Below are 18,569 nucleotides of genomic sequence, written 5' to 3' on the forward strand. Positions count from 1 at the left end.
TTTCTGAGAGAGGAAGGGGGGGGGGGGGGGGGGTGTGTCTCCAGTGGCTGCTGTAATGGGTAATGGAAGTTTCCAGACCAAGACATGAGACATTGCCCAGGGCATGGCAACATTTTTTGTCACAGTTACTACCACTGTCAGTCAGATTTCAGCTTTCTGATGCTATAGAGTTGTTGCAGAGACGAACAGTTGGGACTTCAGTTCTGGTGTAGATGAAGGACACAACTGCCCCTTCTCCATTACAGTATGTTATGGCGTCTCACAGGGCAAGCAAAGGATTCCGCCTTGCTCTTTATACCCTCAGCTGGTTGCCAGGACACTTTGCCAACACATGGCAGGAGGCTGCTTTACTTCTGCTTTTAAAACTTGGGAAGGACCACATATACCACAATAGTTATTGTAGTGTTTCCATCATGAGCTGCATGAGAAAGCCCTTGGAGCAGATGATCAATTGCCACATTGTCTGGATCTTAGAATCCAATCTCTTAGTTGCTTTCAGTGTGGTTTTGGGAGGTATTGCTCCACCGTTAAAATCTGTCCCTCCTAGAAGTGGTTGGACAACAAATTTTCCTGCACCAGCATCACTTAGTGGGTATATTTTTTGACATTGAGAAGGCCTACAGTACTATTTGGAAGCTTCTTACCCTTGGGCAGCTCCGTGCATGGGATTTTTGAGGATGTCTTTCCATTCTTATGTGGACGTTTCTGTAACCATACAGTTTAGATGTGAAGTTGGTGATATCCTCCCTGATTGCTTTGAGCGGGAGAACGGTGTCCCTCAAGGTAGTGTTTTAAGTCGAACTGTTTTGTCACACCTATTAGTACTATCAAGTCAGTAGTTAAACATCCTCTCCAGTGTTCTTTGTTGACTTCTGTGTTTTGTTCCACCTCCAGCCTCACAACAGTAGTTTGTTAGCTGCAACTGGTTTTTAATAATTTTGCACATTATCCACACTTGTCTCGTACTATTTTTAATATAGGCACTATTTTTAATATGGGCACTAAAGACATTGCTATCATGCACCCACACCAATCATATCATCATCATCATCATCAATCTATTTGATATTTTGTAACACAGTGTTTTTCTTTGGTATAATGCATGTGGCTGTACAGACCAGGAGTTAGTGAAATGAGATGTTTCTTTTTGGGTAAGGGTACTAGTGTCGGACCACAAATTTGCAGATTCAGGCTTCAATCATTAGTTGTTCCTAGGATGTTTCCTGTCACTTACTATTCCTTTCAACTCTTGCAATGATTTAAATTGTGGAAAAAGCTTAATTACACTGTGGTTTAGAGTCCACTTTAAATTGTTGATTCTGCTGTCACTGACTGTGTATACCAGTCCAGGATAGCTTTGCTCGAATCATGTTATACAATCTTTTCTTCTATCAATTAATGTTGGTCAAATATACCTCCAAATCACAGCACTGACATCAACAATAGCCATTGTCTTCATTACTTGTCAGAAACACATGTATCCTCAACCAAAGTCAAGATGTAGATGCTGTAGTGTCCTCCAACCGGAAAAGCCAGACTGCTTAGGATGTGCCCATCTAAGAACATGTGTGTAGCTCTTCCAATCCCATCCTCACTACAAGTGGTTTCCTCTCATCTCAACATGTGACTGATCTCTCATTCCTTTTTAACTTTTGCTGATCTATCCACCTCTGGAACCAATTAATTGTTCAGATAGCTGGGATAGTCTTGCATTTTCATGTATTTCTACTGGCAGTGCTAATTATTGTGGCCCCTCCCCCACTTTCTAAAAGGTAAATACTGGCTAGCAGTACTGTCTCATAATTTTAATTTTTTATTCATTTTTCCTTTTCATATAATTACATTGATACTTAATGACAATATAATTACATTGATACTTAATGTCAATATTATGGAAAGGGTAGAATCAGTACTCACCGTATAGTGGAAATGTTTTCGCACCCAGGCACAACAAAATGACTGATAAAAACACACACACACACACACACACACACACACACACACACACACACACACACACGACCACTGTGTCTGGCTGCCGAGCCGAGACTGCAAGCAACTGCACATGATGGGAGAAGCAGTCAGGTTATATGGTGGTGTGGGGAGCCTGGGAGGAGGAGGAGAAGGAGGAGGGGGGGGGATAGCAGGGTGGTGGTGGTGGATGATAGTATAGTGCTGCTTGTTGGTGCATACATGTAGGAGGAGGTGGAGAGACAGTAGAGCAGCTTGGTACTGCTGGAAGGTTAGACAGAGATGAGGGGAGTGGAAGAAAAAAGAGAGAAATAGAAAGACTGTGTGGGTGCATTGGTGGAATAGAAGGTTGTGTAATGCTGGAATGGACTAGGGAAGAGGATGACAGTTGTGTGAAGGACAATGGCTAACAAAGTGGAGGTCAGAAGGATTATAGGAACATACGATATATTGCAATTCAGAAAAGCTGCTGTTTGTAGGAAGGATACATATGGCACAGACTGCAAAGCAGTCATTGAAATGAAGAATGTCGTGTTGGGCAGCATACTCAGGAACTGAGTGGTCCAGCTGTTTATTGGCCACATTTGTCTTGTCACATCAGCTGTCCGCATTCTCTGTACACATCCACCCACAGACCTGCAACCAACATTATATCATTTTGTTTATTATTAACTTGAGCTCGTTGTCTTTTCATGTCGACTTCAGTTCATTTTTGTCATTTACTATCAGCCTACCCTTTCAGGCTTCCTCTTCTTTCCCCATTCTACATCTTTTCTGATCTTAATGTGATTTTTTTTCCCAGCACATTTTTGCAAATTTTCCCATATGTTTTTCTATGTTATTTACGTATTCTTATGCGTTTTTATCTTCCATCATGGATCCTTGATCCATCCCTTTGTGCCAGTAAAGAGCCAAGTTTCATATACTGTTCCTCCATTGTTTCTTGGCTCATAGAACCCCCCCCCCCCCAAATGGCATTACCGTCAAATTCCCCATCTCTGGCTGCAATCCCTCCTTCCACAATGACATCCATTTGTTCAGATTCCACCAGTCCTTAACCCTCAATGACATGGTCCTCCAAACCATGTCAGTCAGGCCCAAACCTTCTTGCAATACCTCCTCTCCCTCCACAAAATTCTCCTGCTGTGCAATGGCAAATTCCAGATCTCATCTCTCACATTGAAACTTGTGCCCTCCAGGAACTGGAGCAGCATGCACAATGCCATATCAAATAACTCTCTAACCTGTTCACTTCCTGCTTGCACCATGTACTACTACTATCCACCAACTCTAAAGCAACCACAAACCATCCCCTACATCCCATCGTAGCTGACAAATCCTGCCCTCCAGACCTACTACTTTTACCCCACCCTCACAAATTATCTCCCACCACCACACAGAATCCAGAACCTAAACAGACTGGGCAAAACAGTCGTGATCCTTTTCTCCAAAAGCCATAGCTACGCAGAAGTATCCATTAATTCTAAATGCCTCACATTTTGGTCCACTCCCAAATTCAATCATACAGAACCTGTTGAAGACCTTCTCTCCTTCTGCCAGTCCCTGCAGTGGAAACACTTTTTCACCATCAACTCTACCAATCAGACTCAACCAAGGACCGATGTGGAACCCAGCCTGATTCAGTTGATTCCTCCATCCAACTGTAATCCACCACCACTGCCTTCATATCACCCCCTTTATCTTTCCAGAATTCTTTAACCTCAAACCTTGTCTCACCGTCATCCCCCAAATCCCTTGACACGCAAGCTAACCTTTACATCTAAAGAAAGAACCATAATCCACCATCTAAAACTGATCACCACCTTATAATCCTACCTGTTAACTAAGGCTCCATAACTGTTGTTTTGAACTGCAAGGATTACCTGGCAGAAGGGCTCTGCCAGCTGTCAGATTTGTGTGGCTACAAATCCTGCCACAGTGATCCCATTCCAGAAATCAAGCAGGATATCCAGTCTCTCTTCAAATCCTTAGGCCCAGCTCAGAAACTCTCCACCCAAATCTCACTCTCTCTTCTTACCTTTATTGCTCCCTGCACTCCGCACTCCTACCTTCAACATTTTTCTTTAAGTCCATAAACCCATCCACTCAGGATGCCCCATTATGGCCAATTACTGTGCCGCCGATGAGAGAATCACTGCTCTCATAAACCAACACATTGAGCCTATTACCTGCACCTGCCTTTCTATATGGAAGATACTAACCATTTCCTCTACTGACTCTCTGCAGGTCTTATTCCTTTACCACGTGGCGTCCTGCATGTCACTGTTAATGCCACCTTCCTTTACACTAACATCCCTAATGCCCTTGGATTTACCACTATTGAACACCATCTTTCCGAACTCTCAACACATTCGAAACATACAACCTCATTCCTGGTCACCATGACCAACTATATGTTCTCCTTTGAAGGCATCACCTACAAACAAATCTGTGATATGGTAATGGTCACCGCATGGCACCATCCTGTGCCATCCTGTTCATGGATCATCTACAGGTATCTTCCCTAACCACTTAGAACTTCAAGCCCTTCATCTAGTTCAGGTCCATTCATATAATCTTCATGAACTGGATCGAGGCGAGGGCACCATATCCACCTTCCTCCAGAACATCGTCTTCTCCCCCATTTGCTTCATTTAATCCTCCTAAACCCAACAAGCCACCTTCCTCAGTGCTGACCTTCACCTCAAAGATGGCTACATTGTTACTTATGTCCATATCAGACCTACCAATCACCAGCAATACCTCCAATTTGACAGCTGCCCTGCATTCCATACCAAGAAGTCCATGCAACCTATCCGCCATGGTTGTTGTATCTGTAGTTATGAGTAGTCCCTCTCGAAATATACCAAAGGGTCTCTCTGAGGACTTCACAGACTGTAATTACCCTCCAAAGCTTGTACTGAAATGGGTCTCTCATGCCTTATCTCTCCAGTCACCTACCACCTCCCAGAGTCCCATTGTCAGGCCACAGAGGAGTATTACCCTTGTGACTCAGCACCACCCAGGACTGGAGTAAATGAACTACATTCTCACCCAGTGTTTAGACTACATCTCGTTGTGCCCTGAAATGAGAAGTGTCCTTCCCACTATCTTTCCTACCCCTCCCACAGTGGTATTCCGTCATCCACTGAACCTATGCAATATCCTAGTTTACCCTCAACAACCCCTGCTCCCAACCTCATAACTCAAGGCTCATATGCCTGTAATAGACCTAGATGCAAGACCAGTGCCATACATCCTCCCACCACCACTTACTCCAGCCCAGTCACAAATGTCACCTATCCCATCAAAGGCAAGGCTACCTGTGAAACTAGTCACGTGACCTACAAGCTAAGCAGCAATCAGTGTTCTGCAGTCTACACGGGCAAGACAACCTAAAGCCTGTTTGTCTGCATGAATGACTACCAACAAACTGTGACTAAGAAACAGCTGGACCACCCTGTTGCTGAGCACACTGCACAATACAATGTTCTTCATTTCAATGACTACTTCACAGCCTTTGTCATCTGGATCCATCCTACCAACACCAGTTTTTCTGAATTACGCAGGTGGGAACTCTCCCTGCAATATATCGTATGTTCCTATAACCCTCCTGGCCTCAACCTTCATTAGTCATTGTCCTTACCCATCTGGCCCCTTCTCTGTTCCCGTTCCAGCACTACGCAGCACTCTATCCCACCAATGCACGCAGTCTTTTCACTTCTCTCATTTCCCGCAATCCCCCTTCCCCCCTCCCTGCCCCTCTGTCTAACCTCCTCATTGCATCTGGCTGCCCTACTCTCTCTTCATTTCGTCCCTATATGCTCCCACAAGCAGTGTTTCACCATTCCACACCCCTACCCTGCTATACCTCCTCCTCCCAGCATCCTCATTACCTCTTCTCCAATCATGTGCAGCTGTTTGCAGTCTGGCCCCGGCAGCCAGAGACAGTGTTTTTGCATGAGAGTGCTGCATTTGTGTGTGTGGGCACATGAGACATCTGACAGTCATGCTTGCGCTTTTCCTAATTAAAAAAAGGCTTTCTGGCTGAAAGCTTACTTTTTAAGCAGTAATTTTTTTTGTGTCTGCCTGCGACTCAACATTCCCACTATATGGTACAGGGTGTTTCAAAAATGACCGGTATATTTGAAACGGCAAAAAAAACTAAACAAGCAGCGATAGAAATACACCGTTTGTTGCAATATGCTTGGGACAACAGTACATTTTCAGGCGGACAAACTTTCGAAATTGCAGTAGTTACAATTTTCAACAACAGATGGCGCTGCAAGTGATGTGAAAGATATAGAAGACAACGCAGTCTGTGGGTGCGCCATTCTGTACGTCGTCTTTCTGCTGTAAGCGTGTGCTGTTCACAACGTGCAAGTGTGCTGTGGACAACATGGTTTATTCCTTAGAACAGAGGATTTTTCTGGTGTTGGAATTCCAACCGCCTAGAACACAGTGTTGTTGCAACAAGACGAAGTTTTCAATGGAGGTTTAATGTAACCAAAGGACCGAAAAGCGATACAATAAAGGATCTGTTTGAAAAATTTCAACGGACTGGGAACATGACGGATGAACGTGCTGGAAAGGTAGGGCGACCGCGTACGGCAACCACAGAGGGCAACGCGCAGCTAGTGCAGCACGTGATCCAACAGCGGCCTCGGGTTTCCGTTCGCCGTGTTGCAGCTGCGGTCCAAATGACGCCAACGTCCACGTATCGTCTCATGCGCCAGAGTTTACACCTCTATCCATACAAAATTCAAACGCGGCAACCCCTCAGCGCCGCTACCATTGCTGCACGGGAGACATTCGCTAACGATATAGTGCACAGGATTGATGACGGCAATATGCATGTGGGCAGCATTTGGTTTACTGACAAAGCTTATTTTTACCCGGACGGCTTCGTCAATAAACAGAACTGGCGCATATGGGGAACCGAAAAGCCCCATGTTGCAGTCCCATCGTCCCTGCATCCTCAAAAAGTACTGGTCTGGGCCGCCATTTCTTCCAAAGGAATCATTGGCCCATTTTTCAGATCCGAAACGATTACTGCATCTCGCTATCTGGACATTCTTCGTGAATTTGTGGCGGTACAAACTGCCTTAGACGACACTGCGAACACCTCGTGGTTTATGCAAGATGGTGCCCGGCCACATCGCACGGCCGACGTCTTTAATTTCCGGAATGAATATTTCGATGATCGTGTGATTGCTTTGGGCTATCCGAAACATACAGGAGGCGGCGTGGATTGGCCTCCCTATTCGCCAGACATGAACCCCTGTGACTTCTTTCTGTGGGGACACGTGAAAGACCAGGTGTACCGCCAGAATCCAGAAACAATTGAACAGCTGAAGCAGTACATCTCATCTGCATGTGAAGCCATTCCGCCAGACACGTTGTCAAAGGTTTCGGGTAATTTCATTCAGAGACTACGCCATATTATTGCTACGCGTGGTGGATATGTGGAAAATATCGTACTATAGAGTTTCCCAGACCGCAGCGGCATCTGTTGTTGGAAATTGTAACTACTGTAGTTTCGAAAGTTTGTCTGCCTGAAAATGTACTGTTGTCCCAAGCATATTGCAACAAACGGTGTATTTCTGTCGCTGCTCGTTTAGTTTGTATTGCCGTTTCAAATATACCGGTCATTTTTGAAGCATCCTGTAAGTACCACTGTATGCTTTTCATAATATTGTCATTATTCCATTCTGGATTTTACATTGTTTAATTTTACCCTGACATTTACATCTGTATGGCAGTTGCATTCTAACAGTTTGATGGTACACTGAAAGATTTAAATTTTTCATATATGCCAGTAGTATGCAAATCACATTTCTTAATTGTAATGGTGATAGGAAGTGGGAATACCATGAAGTTAAGTGGCTAAAACACTATGATTCAGTAAACTATAATGCCCTCTGGAGTTTGCTTAAAAAAATATTGGTGGTGATGAATGCACACCGTATTAGTAAGTTCACAAACAGCATACAGCATTTTAGTGATTGAATCCATTGTGAAAGAAAACTAATATGTATGAATGTTGTAGCAGCCAATTTAAACATTAACAACAGTTCAAATGAAACAACACACAGGACAAAAAATTGGGTGAAGTTCCTTATTTTTCTACTATTATAATGTTAACTAATCTAGTAGAAGTAGCTGTGATGCTTGATGTTGTTAAAGCCATAGATTCAAATGCTAGTGACAATTGTCAGTTTAATAGTCCTTTAAGAACTGTTTCAGCACTAATGAATGCCAATGTGAGCGTGATTTGGATTGCAGAAGATCTGTATAAGATGTCATATTTATGTTAATGAGTGAGGGGAAATTTTCACTCCCCATTGTAATGGTGCATGATAATAGACCATTAATATTCGAAGAAATGTAAAGTTCATGACAAGATTACTTCAGTAAGATGGCTCTGTTATTACATGTTACCTGATAAGTATTTGATGCCATTGTTGACTCTTCACTTGGGCATTGATATTTCCGAAATACAAATTCGTTCTTTTGTTCCAGGACAAAGCAGATGATTTATTGTTGGGTATAAAGTCAACTGCAATAAAGTTTGGAGAACGTACTAAGCCTTGGTTGTGTGGTTTCACCATAGCAATGGCAACAGGTCTGGGCATATCAGGGTTTCAAGCTGAACAGACATGGCCTTATTACTTAGGTCTTACATGTACAATAATGCACATTGCACATCAGGTTGGTGACAACATTTTGATCTTTTCTACTACAATTTTTAATCTCATTTAATGTCATGAGCAGTTTCTGTGTGTACTTTATCAACAGAGTAAATGTTTTCTTTTTACTGTCAGAATTGAATTTAAGTTGTGTTTACATTAAAATCAGTCTTTTAATTAATTTCTCCTGTTTTCAGATTTATACACTTGACATTAACAATGTCAGAGATTGTCAGAAAAAATTTGTTTCTAACCAAAAAGTTGGAGCTTTATTGTTTTTAGGAATAGTGATTGGTAATTTCTTAAAAAAAGACAACTCTGAACACACAGACAAAGAATCTGCAAAATAGTCTTGGAAGACTTGGCTGTTGACATCAGTTATACTATCACTGGTCACATCTAGTCATGTGTTTTGTAAAGTCAGTGCATGGTTGAAAATGTTTACTTATTAATTAAAATGTTAATTGAAGATTACACCATTCATGTGGAAACTCCTACAATCGTGTATTGTTGCTATACATCTTCAGAGATGAACTGTACCCAAAAGATAAACAGTATCTTCTGTGAAGAGTGTTACATGTTATTTATTTTAGACACTTGTGTTTTGTTGATTGTGAAATGTTTTTGTATTTGTACAATCTGCTGGCAGTTTGTTTTTGTTGTTGTTTACTACAATATAATTATGTATATGAAGTTCGTAACATGTTTTTCTTCTTCTTCCTCCTTCCCACATAGTGCTCAAACATCTTAATTCAGTTAAATTTTCATACAAAAACTAATTTTTGTAAATTAGGGTAAGAATCACAGAAAAATGGCAATAAAGCGGGAAAAACATTGACACAATTTTGAATTGCACTCGTAGGCCTAAAATGTTTTTATGTGAAACAAAATAATCCTATTTTGCAATGGTATATCTTTTACATGCATGCACTTAGCACCTTTGGGCACTGCCTATGGCTACATTTAGGATCAAAGTTTCCATTTACCATCCACAAATGTTCAGAGTGCTCTCCACCAGCCATCCAGATGATTATCAAACTTGTCCTATATATCTGCGAAAATGTGTGGAGTTACTGTGTTCACTGCTGTTGGCATGTGATGTCACATTTCACCCGAAGTGGTTTGAAAGCGAGGCACAGGGACAGAGCCTCTTCCCCCCCCCCCTCCCCCCCCCCTCCACCTACTCGGTGCTTATGCTACATCCAACTTCCATTTTTCTAGTTAAAGCAATTTAACTTCATGTATTTGACTTCAGTGTTTCACCATCTGTTTTCTGTGCATCACTCATTTCCACTTCTGCTGGCTCCCAATAGAATTCAGCATCTGATTGAAGAAAACAGTTTATCACTGTGTTATCATGACTTTGAGAAATAAAGGCAATTTCTGGTTGTTTTTAGTAATTTTGAACTATAATGTGTTTAGAATATGATGTAATATGCCAATATAACCTATGCTGTGGAATAAGTTACTGTTTATTTCTTCACTGCAACACACCAGTACATTTTTCAATGTATTTGGCAACCCATTCACAAGACAGATTGCAGTAAGAAAAGTGGAGAGTGCAGGAAGGAAACAGTGGTGGTGGTGGTGGGGGGGGGGGGGGGGGCGGGCGTGACAAGGATGCTACAGTTCCAATGAGGAAGTGTCCCAGAACACCATGCCTGTGCCATCACCAACAGCAAGGATGATCTGTGCCATGCATCTACCCGAGATGGTGAATAAAATTAGGAAAATGAGTTTCAAATGTGGGTTGCCTGGATGAAAGGGTTTCATATTTGTGCAGTTCACTGAATGCAAACTGTATTTTTGTTTCACAAAAGGAACTGTTTTTCACAATTCCTTAAAATAAAAGGAGACAGAATAAACCACATATGTAGGGACATCAGAAAGTAAGTTTCACATGTTGCCCATCCTAAGATTATTATGTAAAAAGAGTGGTGCATTGAGAGAAAAAAGTACATGTTCTGGGTTTTGTGAAATATGCAGTTCTATTGTAGTCTGGATGACAGGCGCATTAAAGTGTGGGAGTGAAATGGTGCTTTAATGGAAACGTACTCCAGAGTAAGAAGTACATGATAGGGTATGAATATTGTGTGCAAAATGTGTGAATTGCACACATTCACCATGAAATTACGGTAGTATATGTATGAAATCATTGTGGCATTAAGCTGCAGCAAAATTGCATCAACAGTTTGACCCAGGCCACACAGGAAGGAAGGAAGGCCATCAACATCGACCACAGATATAGGTGGCTGAGGAATTTACTTCCAGCAGTTGTAGGTGAAAGAGATTTTCCAACAATGGGGATGTTCACACAGAAGTTCTTGAAAGGCTCTGTGACCAAAGAAAAGATTTTTACCGTCAATTAATTGCACAGTTGGTAAAATGTTCCAAATGGTGTCTACAGAGGCTTGGTGATTGTAGAAAAACTGTCATGTATCTGTGTCACTTTGAAGTGTGTTGCAGCATTCAATAAAAGTTAAGTGGCCTACCATGACAGTGTGTAACTTAAATATTGAAATCCCCTTGTATGAAAAATTTTGAAATTGTATTTTCAGATATAACAATAAAAAAATTTTCTGACAATTACATAAATATATTTACGTATTTCGGTTGTCAGTTTATTTATAAAATCCATCAAAGGAATCCATGAAAACATGTCATCAGTGCGTTAAAAAACCTATGGATCCCAAAAAAAGCATATGAGATGCAATCAAAAAGTAATGGGGAATTTTTGTTTTTCTTAAGGAATCTTCATCAACATCAACTTTGTACTCCTCATATATAATGCACTTGTGCCCATCTTGGAAGCACTTTTGGAACTCACTTGTTATGATGTTCAGCTCCTTCAGCAATTCTGCTTTTATCTTATCAATGGTGCTAAAATTATGTCCTTCCATGATTCTCTTGAGCCTCAGGAATAGAAGTCTAGGGCGGGAGGGGGGGAAGCAGGCATGTCTGGCAAATATGGTGGCTGAGGCAACATAACGGTTTTGTTTCTTCCCAAAAAATCTTGAACAAGCATCGAGGTGTGAGCATTTCTATGATGGTTTTGTTACAATTCTGGTAGTTTTCTTCAAATTGCTTTGTACGAACAGCGCATAACTTCCAGGTAGTATGCCTTATGGACTGTACGAGTGTAATGCAGGAACTCATGATGCCTTGGCCTATGGTTAACAAAGAAAACAGGGAGAACCACATTCACATGTGATCAGACTTAGACAATAATTTTTTTTTTTTTTTTTTTTTTTTTTTTTTTTTTTTTTTTTTTTTTTTTTTTTTTTTCATTGCTCTTCAGGCAGTTTCTACAGGGACAATTGGGCCTTATTTTCGGCGTCATACCCTTATACCCATGTTTCATCGCCTGTTGTAACCAACCTCCTTTAGAATTTCTGGATTGTTGTTGACTTCATTCAGCAATTCCTGAGTGATTTCTACGCAACTTTGCTTCTGGTCAAAATTCTACAGTTTTGAAACAAACCTTTCTGCTAAAATTTTCATGCCCAAAATAACCAAAAGAATTGTTTGGGAGAAAATGAAAGCTATGCTGACATTACCAGCAATCTCTCTGATGGTAATTCAATGATTCTCCAGAACCATTTTCTTTACATATTCTGTGTTGTTATCAGTAATTGATGTGCAAAGGTGTCTTGGACGCTCTTCATCTTAAGTCTTCTCGATACACTTTGAAACATTTATACCACTCGTAAATTCTTGTCTTAATCATTGATTTACGAAAAGCCACAGTTAACATTTTTAATGTGGTGCTGCACTTTATTTCATTTTTTAAGCAAAACTTAATGCAAATTCTTTGACCCTTCTTTTTTGGAAGTAGAAATTCACTGAGCACTGGAAAATATCTATAACTTTTCAGACCATCAACAATAAACTAAATATTCTAAACAGCAAAAGTGTAAGCATACATCAGGAACAGATGTACCAAGAAGTTAAAAAAATTGAAAGTTGTATGTATAAAGCCCACAAACTTATGAAAAAGAATTCCCGTTACTTTTTGATCACACTTCAAATGTGCTATGTGCCCTCATAATTCAATGAATCACAATTTTTTAAATGGGGTATTCTAGTTTCACTCTTTCCCAGAAAAATGCACTAACCACAAATATAAACTTTTCATTGACAAAATTTAAGCTCAAGTCTGAGCCAGTTGAAAGAGTGAGATCAGATGATTGTGTGGGTCAGTGGTTCAGTGAAAGATTGGCACACTAGCCTCCAATGTATCATTCATACCAATCTACTGTTGAAGCAAATGAATTGTGAGGACAGGATAGCCACACCAGACAGCAAAATAAAGATAATATGGAACATACTGAAGAAGAAACCTAGTAGAACCAAGCAAGAAGTGGTGCAGATAGCTTTAATAGTGAATGATATGCTGGTGACAGTTCTGTGTAGCAAAGTGAACCTCTTCAGCAAACTCTTCATAATTCCTATTGGTAAGAGTGGATTGTAAGTTACAGTGAATTATGCCCTACAATACCTAAGATCAGTCTGCCTAAGTAATTTATGTATGATGAATATGACGACTGCTCCAGACATTGTCTGCCATAAAATCTTTAAAACTTCAATGACGTGACAAAACATTGATAAATATCAACAAAATTTAGTGAAGATGTGTTTAGTTTCATTTCAGATTATTTGCATAACCTCTCATTTGTTTGTACTAATGTATAAAGACAAGTTATTATTTAATGTTAGTCACAAGAATTGCTTGGCCGAGTTGTGTAAAAATTTTGCAAGCTGCTCTAACAAACCTGTGGATCGACATATACATTAGTATATTTGGTGTACAAATCTATATTTAAAATCTGTACTACTATAAAAAGACAAGCCGATGTCCAATGTTGTTACCAGAAATCCTCGAGTTCTTGAACAATTTACTTCAAATTTTTACCCAATACTGAAATAAACGTTAGGAACTTGCAGTAGTTTAGCAAGGCATTTAAACCATTAGACAAATTATTTTTCCGATATATATTCTTTGTCCTTATGTTCCTCACATCTTCTTTGTCCTTATATATAATTTTTAAACAAAAATTGTATACACAACTTTGTGCTGTTTTATTTTCCTCCTCACAGTCTGTTTACACAGAAAGCAGAGAAGATGTATTTATGGTGTAGAAGCTAATAATTAGAATACTATTATAGAATCTGAATTGTCAAAAACTTCGTAATTCTATGCGTTTGCATGATTTAAATGTGAAATTTTGTCAATGAAGCTCCTGTCTTCACAGATCCAGCAGTAGGAGCAGTCTCTCATATGCCATATATCAACGATCCCAACCAATTTACCCATTCATTTTAAGTGGTCAACGATTCTTTGGCAGTGACAATAAACAAGGCTCAATAACAGAGACTGGGGGGTGGGGGGAAGAGATGGACGGAAGGGAGGGGGAAATAAATATAGTGTGGGGGGGGGGGAGGTGGATATGGACTGAGAGAGGCAGGAGGAGGACTTGGTCAGAGAAGGGGGAACATATATCCATTTTCCACACACATTTAACTGTTTCAAAACATTCCCACATTTGCTACTCATTAGCATATTTTTCCAGTTGTCTAAAAAATATTGAAGTATCCTCTGTATAAAAAGGGGATAAGGAAATACCATCAAATTTCAAGCCAGTTTCACTTTAATCTATCATTCTCTAAAATTTTTAAGAAAGTGGTGTACAATTGGCTTGTTGATTATATGAATACAAATGCTTCAACTGAGGACAACAGCATTGCACCAGCTAGAACTGCGGAAACAGCCACATCAACAACCACGAGGAACGATAGAGCTGCCACTTGCTTATCTACCAGCAGTAAGAATGTGAGTAGCTGCAGTGAAGATTTTTTATGGACTATCATCCCCCAGCCAGTGCCAAAAAAACTGTAAATATAGAAGCATCTAATTCTTTGCCTATCCTTTTCAAAAACAGAACTTTAATTATGCACCTAAATATACAGTTAATCAAAAACAAAATAGATGAAATTGATGTGTAGAACCAAAAGTAGTCATGGAGGAGTCGCTATTTCTATAAAGAGAAACTCTAACATTGAATATGTAGCACAAAACTTCGATCATTTTTGCAAAGAGCAACTTTTTGAAATTGCTGCATTATTGCTTCCCAAACTTAAATTAGTGATCATCTCTATTTATTGCACTCCTGGCTCTGATATTCATCAGTTTATTGACCAAATGGAGACTTTAAATAAGTACCTGCTGGTAAAATACAGACACCACAAGATAGCATACATTGGTGACATTAATATAGACATATGACTAAAAACACCAACTGCCACCCACTTTCAAAACATGTTAAGGTCTAACATCTTGTACTGTATGAATAACAAGCCAACCAGATTAGATGCCTGCCTAGATAACACAATCTCCAATTTGACAAAAGATGAGTGTCAGTACAGAGTGATAAATCCAGTTTTATCTGACCATGACAGCCTATGGCTAATGGTCAACTGTGAAAACTATCCTACTCAGCAACCTGAACACATTAAGAGGATCAGATTATTATACCCTGACAACATTACAAAGTTAAGGCAAAAATTATCAGGAGTTGAGTGGGACAGAGAATATAATTGTAATAACAACGATAATGCTTTTAACTTATTCACGAACATACTAACTAGCTTAGTTCAAAACTGTTGCCCACAAATAATCAAAAAGATGAATATAGATGGTGCACCAAATAGAAAAAAAGAAGCACAACTGGTTCATTCCTGAACTGCATGACCTGAGAAACACACATACTGCCCTACATAAAATGGCTAAAACTGGTAACCTAGAATCGAAGCAGAGTTATAAAGAAGCCAGGAAGAATTATAGAACTTAAATACAGACAGCAAAGCAGAGAGCCAATGATGCTTTCATTGAAAACTCCAGCAACAAATGCAAAGCAGCCTGGCAGGTAATATACAAAATAGCAGGGAAGTATAAAAACAGACAAGAAATTCCAATAGTGCCAGAAAAATTAAATGAATTTTTTGTTAACAGTACTAAGTTCGAAGCTACTGCTACCTGTGCACCAGATGATGCAACTTCTGAAAGTTTTACCTACAACATTCCTGACCTAAATAACTTATCCTTTAAATGGAAACAGGTGACCTGCCAAACTGTATACAAAGTAGTCACAAACCTACATGGCTCGTACAGTGAAGATCTCTATGGCATCTCCAACACCATCTTGAAACAAATAATTGACATTATACCTTTCTGATCAATAGTACTTTTACAGCTGGAAAATTTCCTGAGGTCCCGAAGGCTACTATTGTTATCCCAATCTATAAAAAAGGAGAAAAAAAACCTGAAAGTTACTGTCCAATATCCCTCATACCTATATTATCGAAGGTAATAGAATGCTGCATTAAAACACAACTTTGCAACTACTTTGCTGAACAACATCTTTTTTCCTCCTTGCTCTTTGGTTTTAGGCCAGGATTGTCTACAATAAATGCAGTAGAAACTCTTGTGACAGACATACTTGGTGGCTTCGAGAACAATTCCATCACTTGTGCTGTACTACTAGATCTGAGTAAATCATTTGATACTGTATCCCATGAAATACTAGTAAATAAACTTGAGTGCTATGATGTCAAAAATAACGAACTGGCATTAATCAGATCATACCTGACAAACAGAACTCAGGTGTTATAGTAAATAGCCAGCAATCAAATGCCCTACCAGTTGTAAGAGGTGTGCCACAAGGCTCAGTGCTTGGACCTTTTCTCTTCCTGGTATACATGAATGACTTGCCTACTTTCATGCTTCACAAGTCAATAATATATGCTGACGACACAACCCTGATTACATCAGATAACAAGGAAGTGAAGAAACAAACAAAAGTAATGCTTGAAAAGTCTACCATATGGCTCCACAGAAACAAGCTGATACTCAACGGTAGCAAGACTGAAACTATGTATTTCTTCTTGCACAATCTACAGGAAAAATTGAATGAGTCTGACTCTGTAAGGCTTCTAGGAATCCACCTGGACCCGAAATTAACATGGAACACCCACACGGAACTGTTTAGTACCAGACTATTTAGAGTAGTCTTTTTGTTAAGGAAACTAAAAACATTAGTTTGCAGAAAACAACTTTTATGTTCTTATTATGCCTTCTTTGAATCTCACTTACAGTACGGAATAAAATTATGGGGCAACTCAACTCGTGCTCAGACAGTGTTCATCTGGCAGAAGAAAGCAATTAGAGCAATTGCAGGTATTAAAAGCCAAGAATCATGTCGAAAGCACTTTAAGGAACTTAACATCTTAACATTACCCTCTCTGTATATAAAAACGTGTCTTCTTCCCATAAAAACAAATACATACCTTACCTTCCAGAACAGATGTTCATCAAATGATACCAGATATAAAAACGATCTTGATGTAGACTTTACTAGGCTGTCTAAGGTCCAAAGTAGCTATAAGCAAATAGGATTAAAATTATATAGCAAGTTAGCACAATCACTGAAAGACCTACAAGGTGATGCCTTCAAGAAGCAGCTGCACAAATTGATAGCTGATAAGCATATCTATGAAGTAAAGGAATTGGAATGTAGTAGAGAGTAACTATGATGTTAAGGAATTGGAACATAGTAGAGAGTACCTGTGATGTTAAGGAATTATAATGTAAAGAATAACCCTTTATCCACATGTAATGTAATCTTAATGTACATAGTTTCCCAATTTTAGATTCACTATCAAATGTAATGTCAAAACTGTCTATTTCAACAAATGTTGGCTAATGACAAGTAATAAATAAATAAGAATACAAATACCTTATTGTCAGAGTTATAGTTTTGATTCCAAAAGGGTTCAGATTTTGAGATGGCTATTTAAATTTACAGTGAGAATGTGCTTAAGTCAGCAGACAGTAAATGATAAAATACTTGTGTATTGTGTGATCTGTCAAAAGCATTGGCTGAATCACATCACCATTTTAAGTACATTAAAATACTGTAGTGTCAGAAATTCTTTCCAAATAGTAAAAGTTGCATCCCTCAAACAGGAAACAAATGTTGTCAATAGATAAAATGTAGTGTCACTTTTCATGGCCATATTTGTTAAAGATATCACCAACTTTACTTGTCCAAAAGGAACTGTGGAAATTTTTGCGGCTGGTGTTGCACTTCTAAAAGAGGGTAATTCAGTGGTGTTCCACTTCCCTAAATCTGATTAGAAATTTCAGTGAAATTACAATATTCAAAGCTTAACATGTATTTGTTTTGAAAAGAAAACAGACTGCTGTCTCATGCAAAATTCGTGTTACATGGTAATGTCACAGGCTGGTAGCACATTCCAGCCTGGCACAGCTAAGTGTCTACTTACAAAAGTGGAATACTGAAGATATTTCAAACTGTTGTTATCACACTTTGTTGGGGGTGGTTGTGTGATCACAATCTGCACTATGATGGCAGCAGAAAGAGTGCTAAACCCAGACTGCAGTACGTACTAAAGACATTGTTCATATGCCGCTGCTGACAATGAAAGGTGTTCATACTGATTAACATTTCCCCAGCCGTGTTCGAATGGCTGGTGACATCACACTAAATCGTCATCAATCGTTATGCGAAACATTGCTCATTGAGTGAGTCTTTTTTTTACAGTTTGTTTTGCTCATTACGCAAATTGCACATTATGGGAGGTGCCCATTAAGCGAGGTTCCACTGTATTGAAACAGAAATTACATCAGCACTACAGCAAAAAGAAAATCACAAAAGAATATGGCCATAAACATTTCTTTTTAAAATTCCATTTATGTCAACTGTTTGAAATGACTTGTCTACTGCAGTACACATTAGCAGTCATTGATATAAGGATTTCTGGAAAGACTGAAAAGATTCCTTCAGTGTCATTGCACATTTAAGTCAGGCGACGTCAAATCAGTTGAACATG

General features: G+C 39.5%; 1 protein-coding gene across 1 annotated transcript in view; it reads left to right on the forward strand.

The window, feature by feature from the left end:
* The window catches only part of LOC124622004 (4-hydroxybenzoate polyprenyltransferase, mitochondrial), a 118,976-nt gene extending 109,620 nt beyond the window's left edge, over positions 1 to 9,356 (forward strand). Inside the window, exons 5-6 of the mRNA XM_047147554.1 lie at positions 8,494 to 8,682; positions 8,858 to 9,356. Of these exons, the coding sequence (XP_047003510.1) occupies positions 8,494 to 8,682; positions 8,858 to 9,010 (342 nt within the window). The 3' untranslated portion in view covers positions 9,011 to 9,356. The remainder of the gene's footprint in view (positions 1 to 8,493; positions 8,683 to 8,857) is intronic.
* Positions 9,357 to 18,569: the final 9,213 nt, after the last annotated feature.

This window comes from Schistocerca americana, chromosome 7 (assembly GCF_021461395.2).
Source record: "Schistocerca americana isolate TAMUIC-IGC-003095 chromosome 7, iqSchAmer2.1, whole genome shotgun sequence".
Taxonomy (NCBI): domain Eukaryota; kingdom Metazoa; phylum Arthropoda; class Insecta; order Orthoptera; family Acrididae; genus Schistocerca; species Schistocerca americana.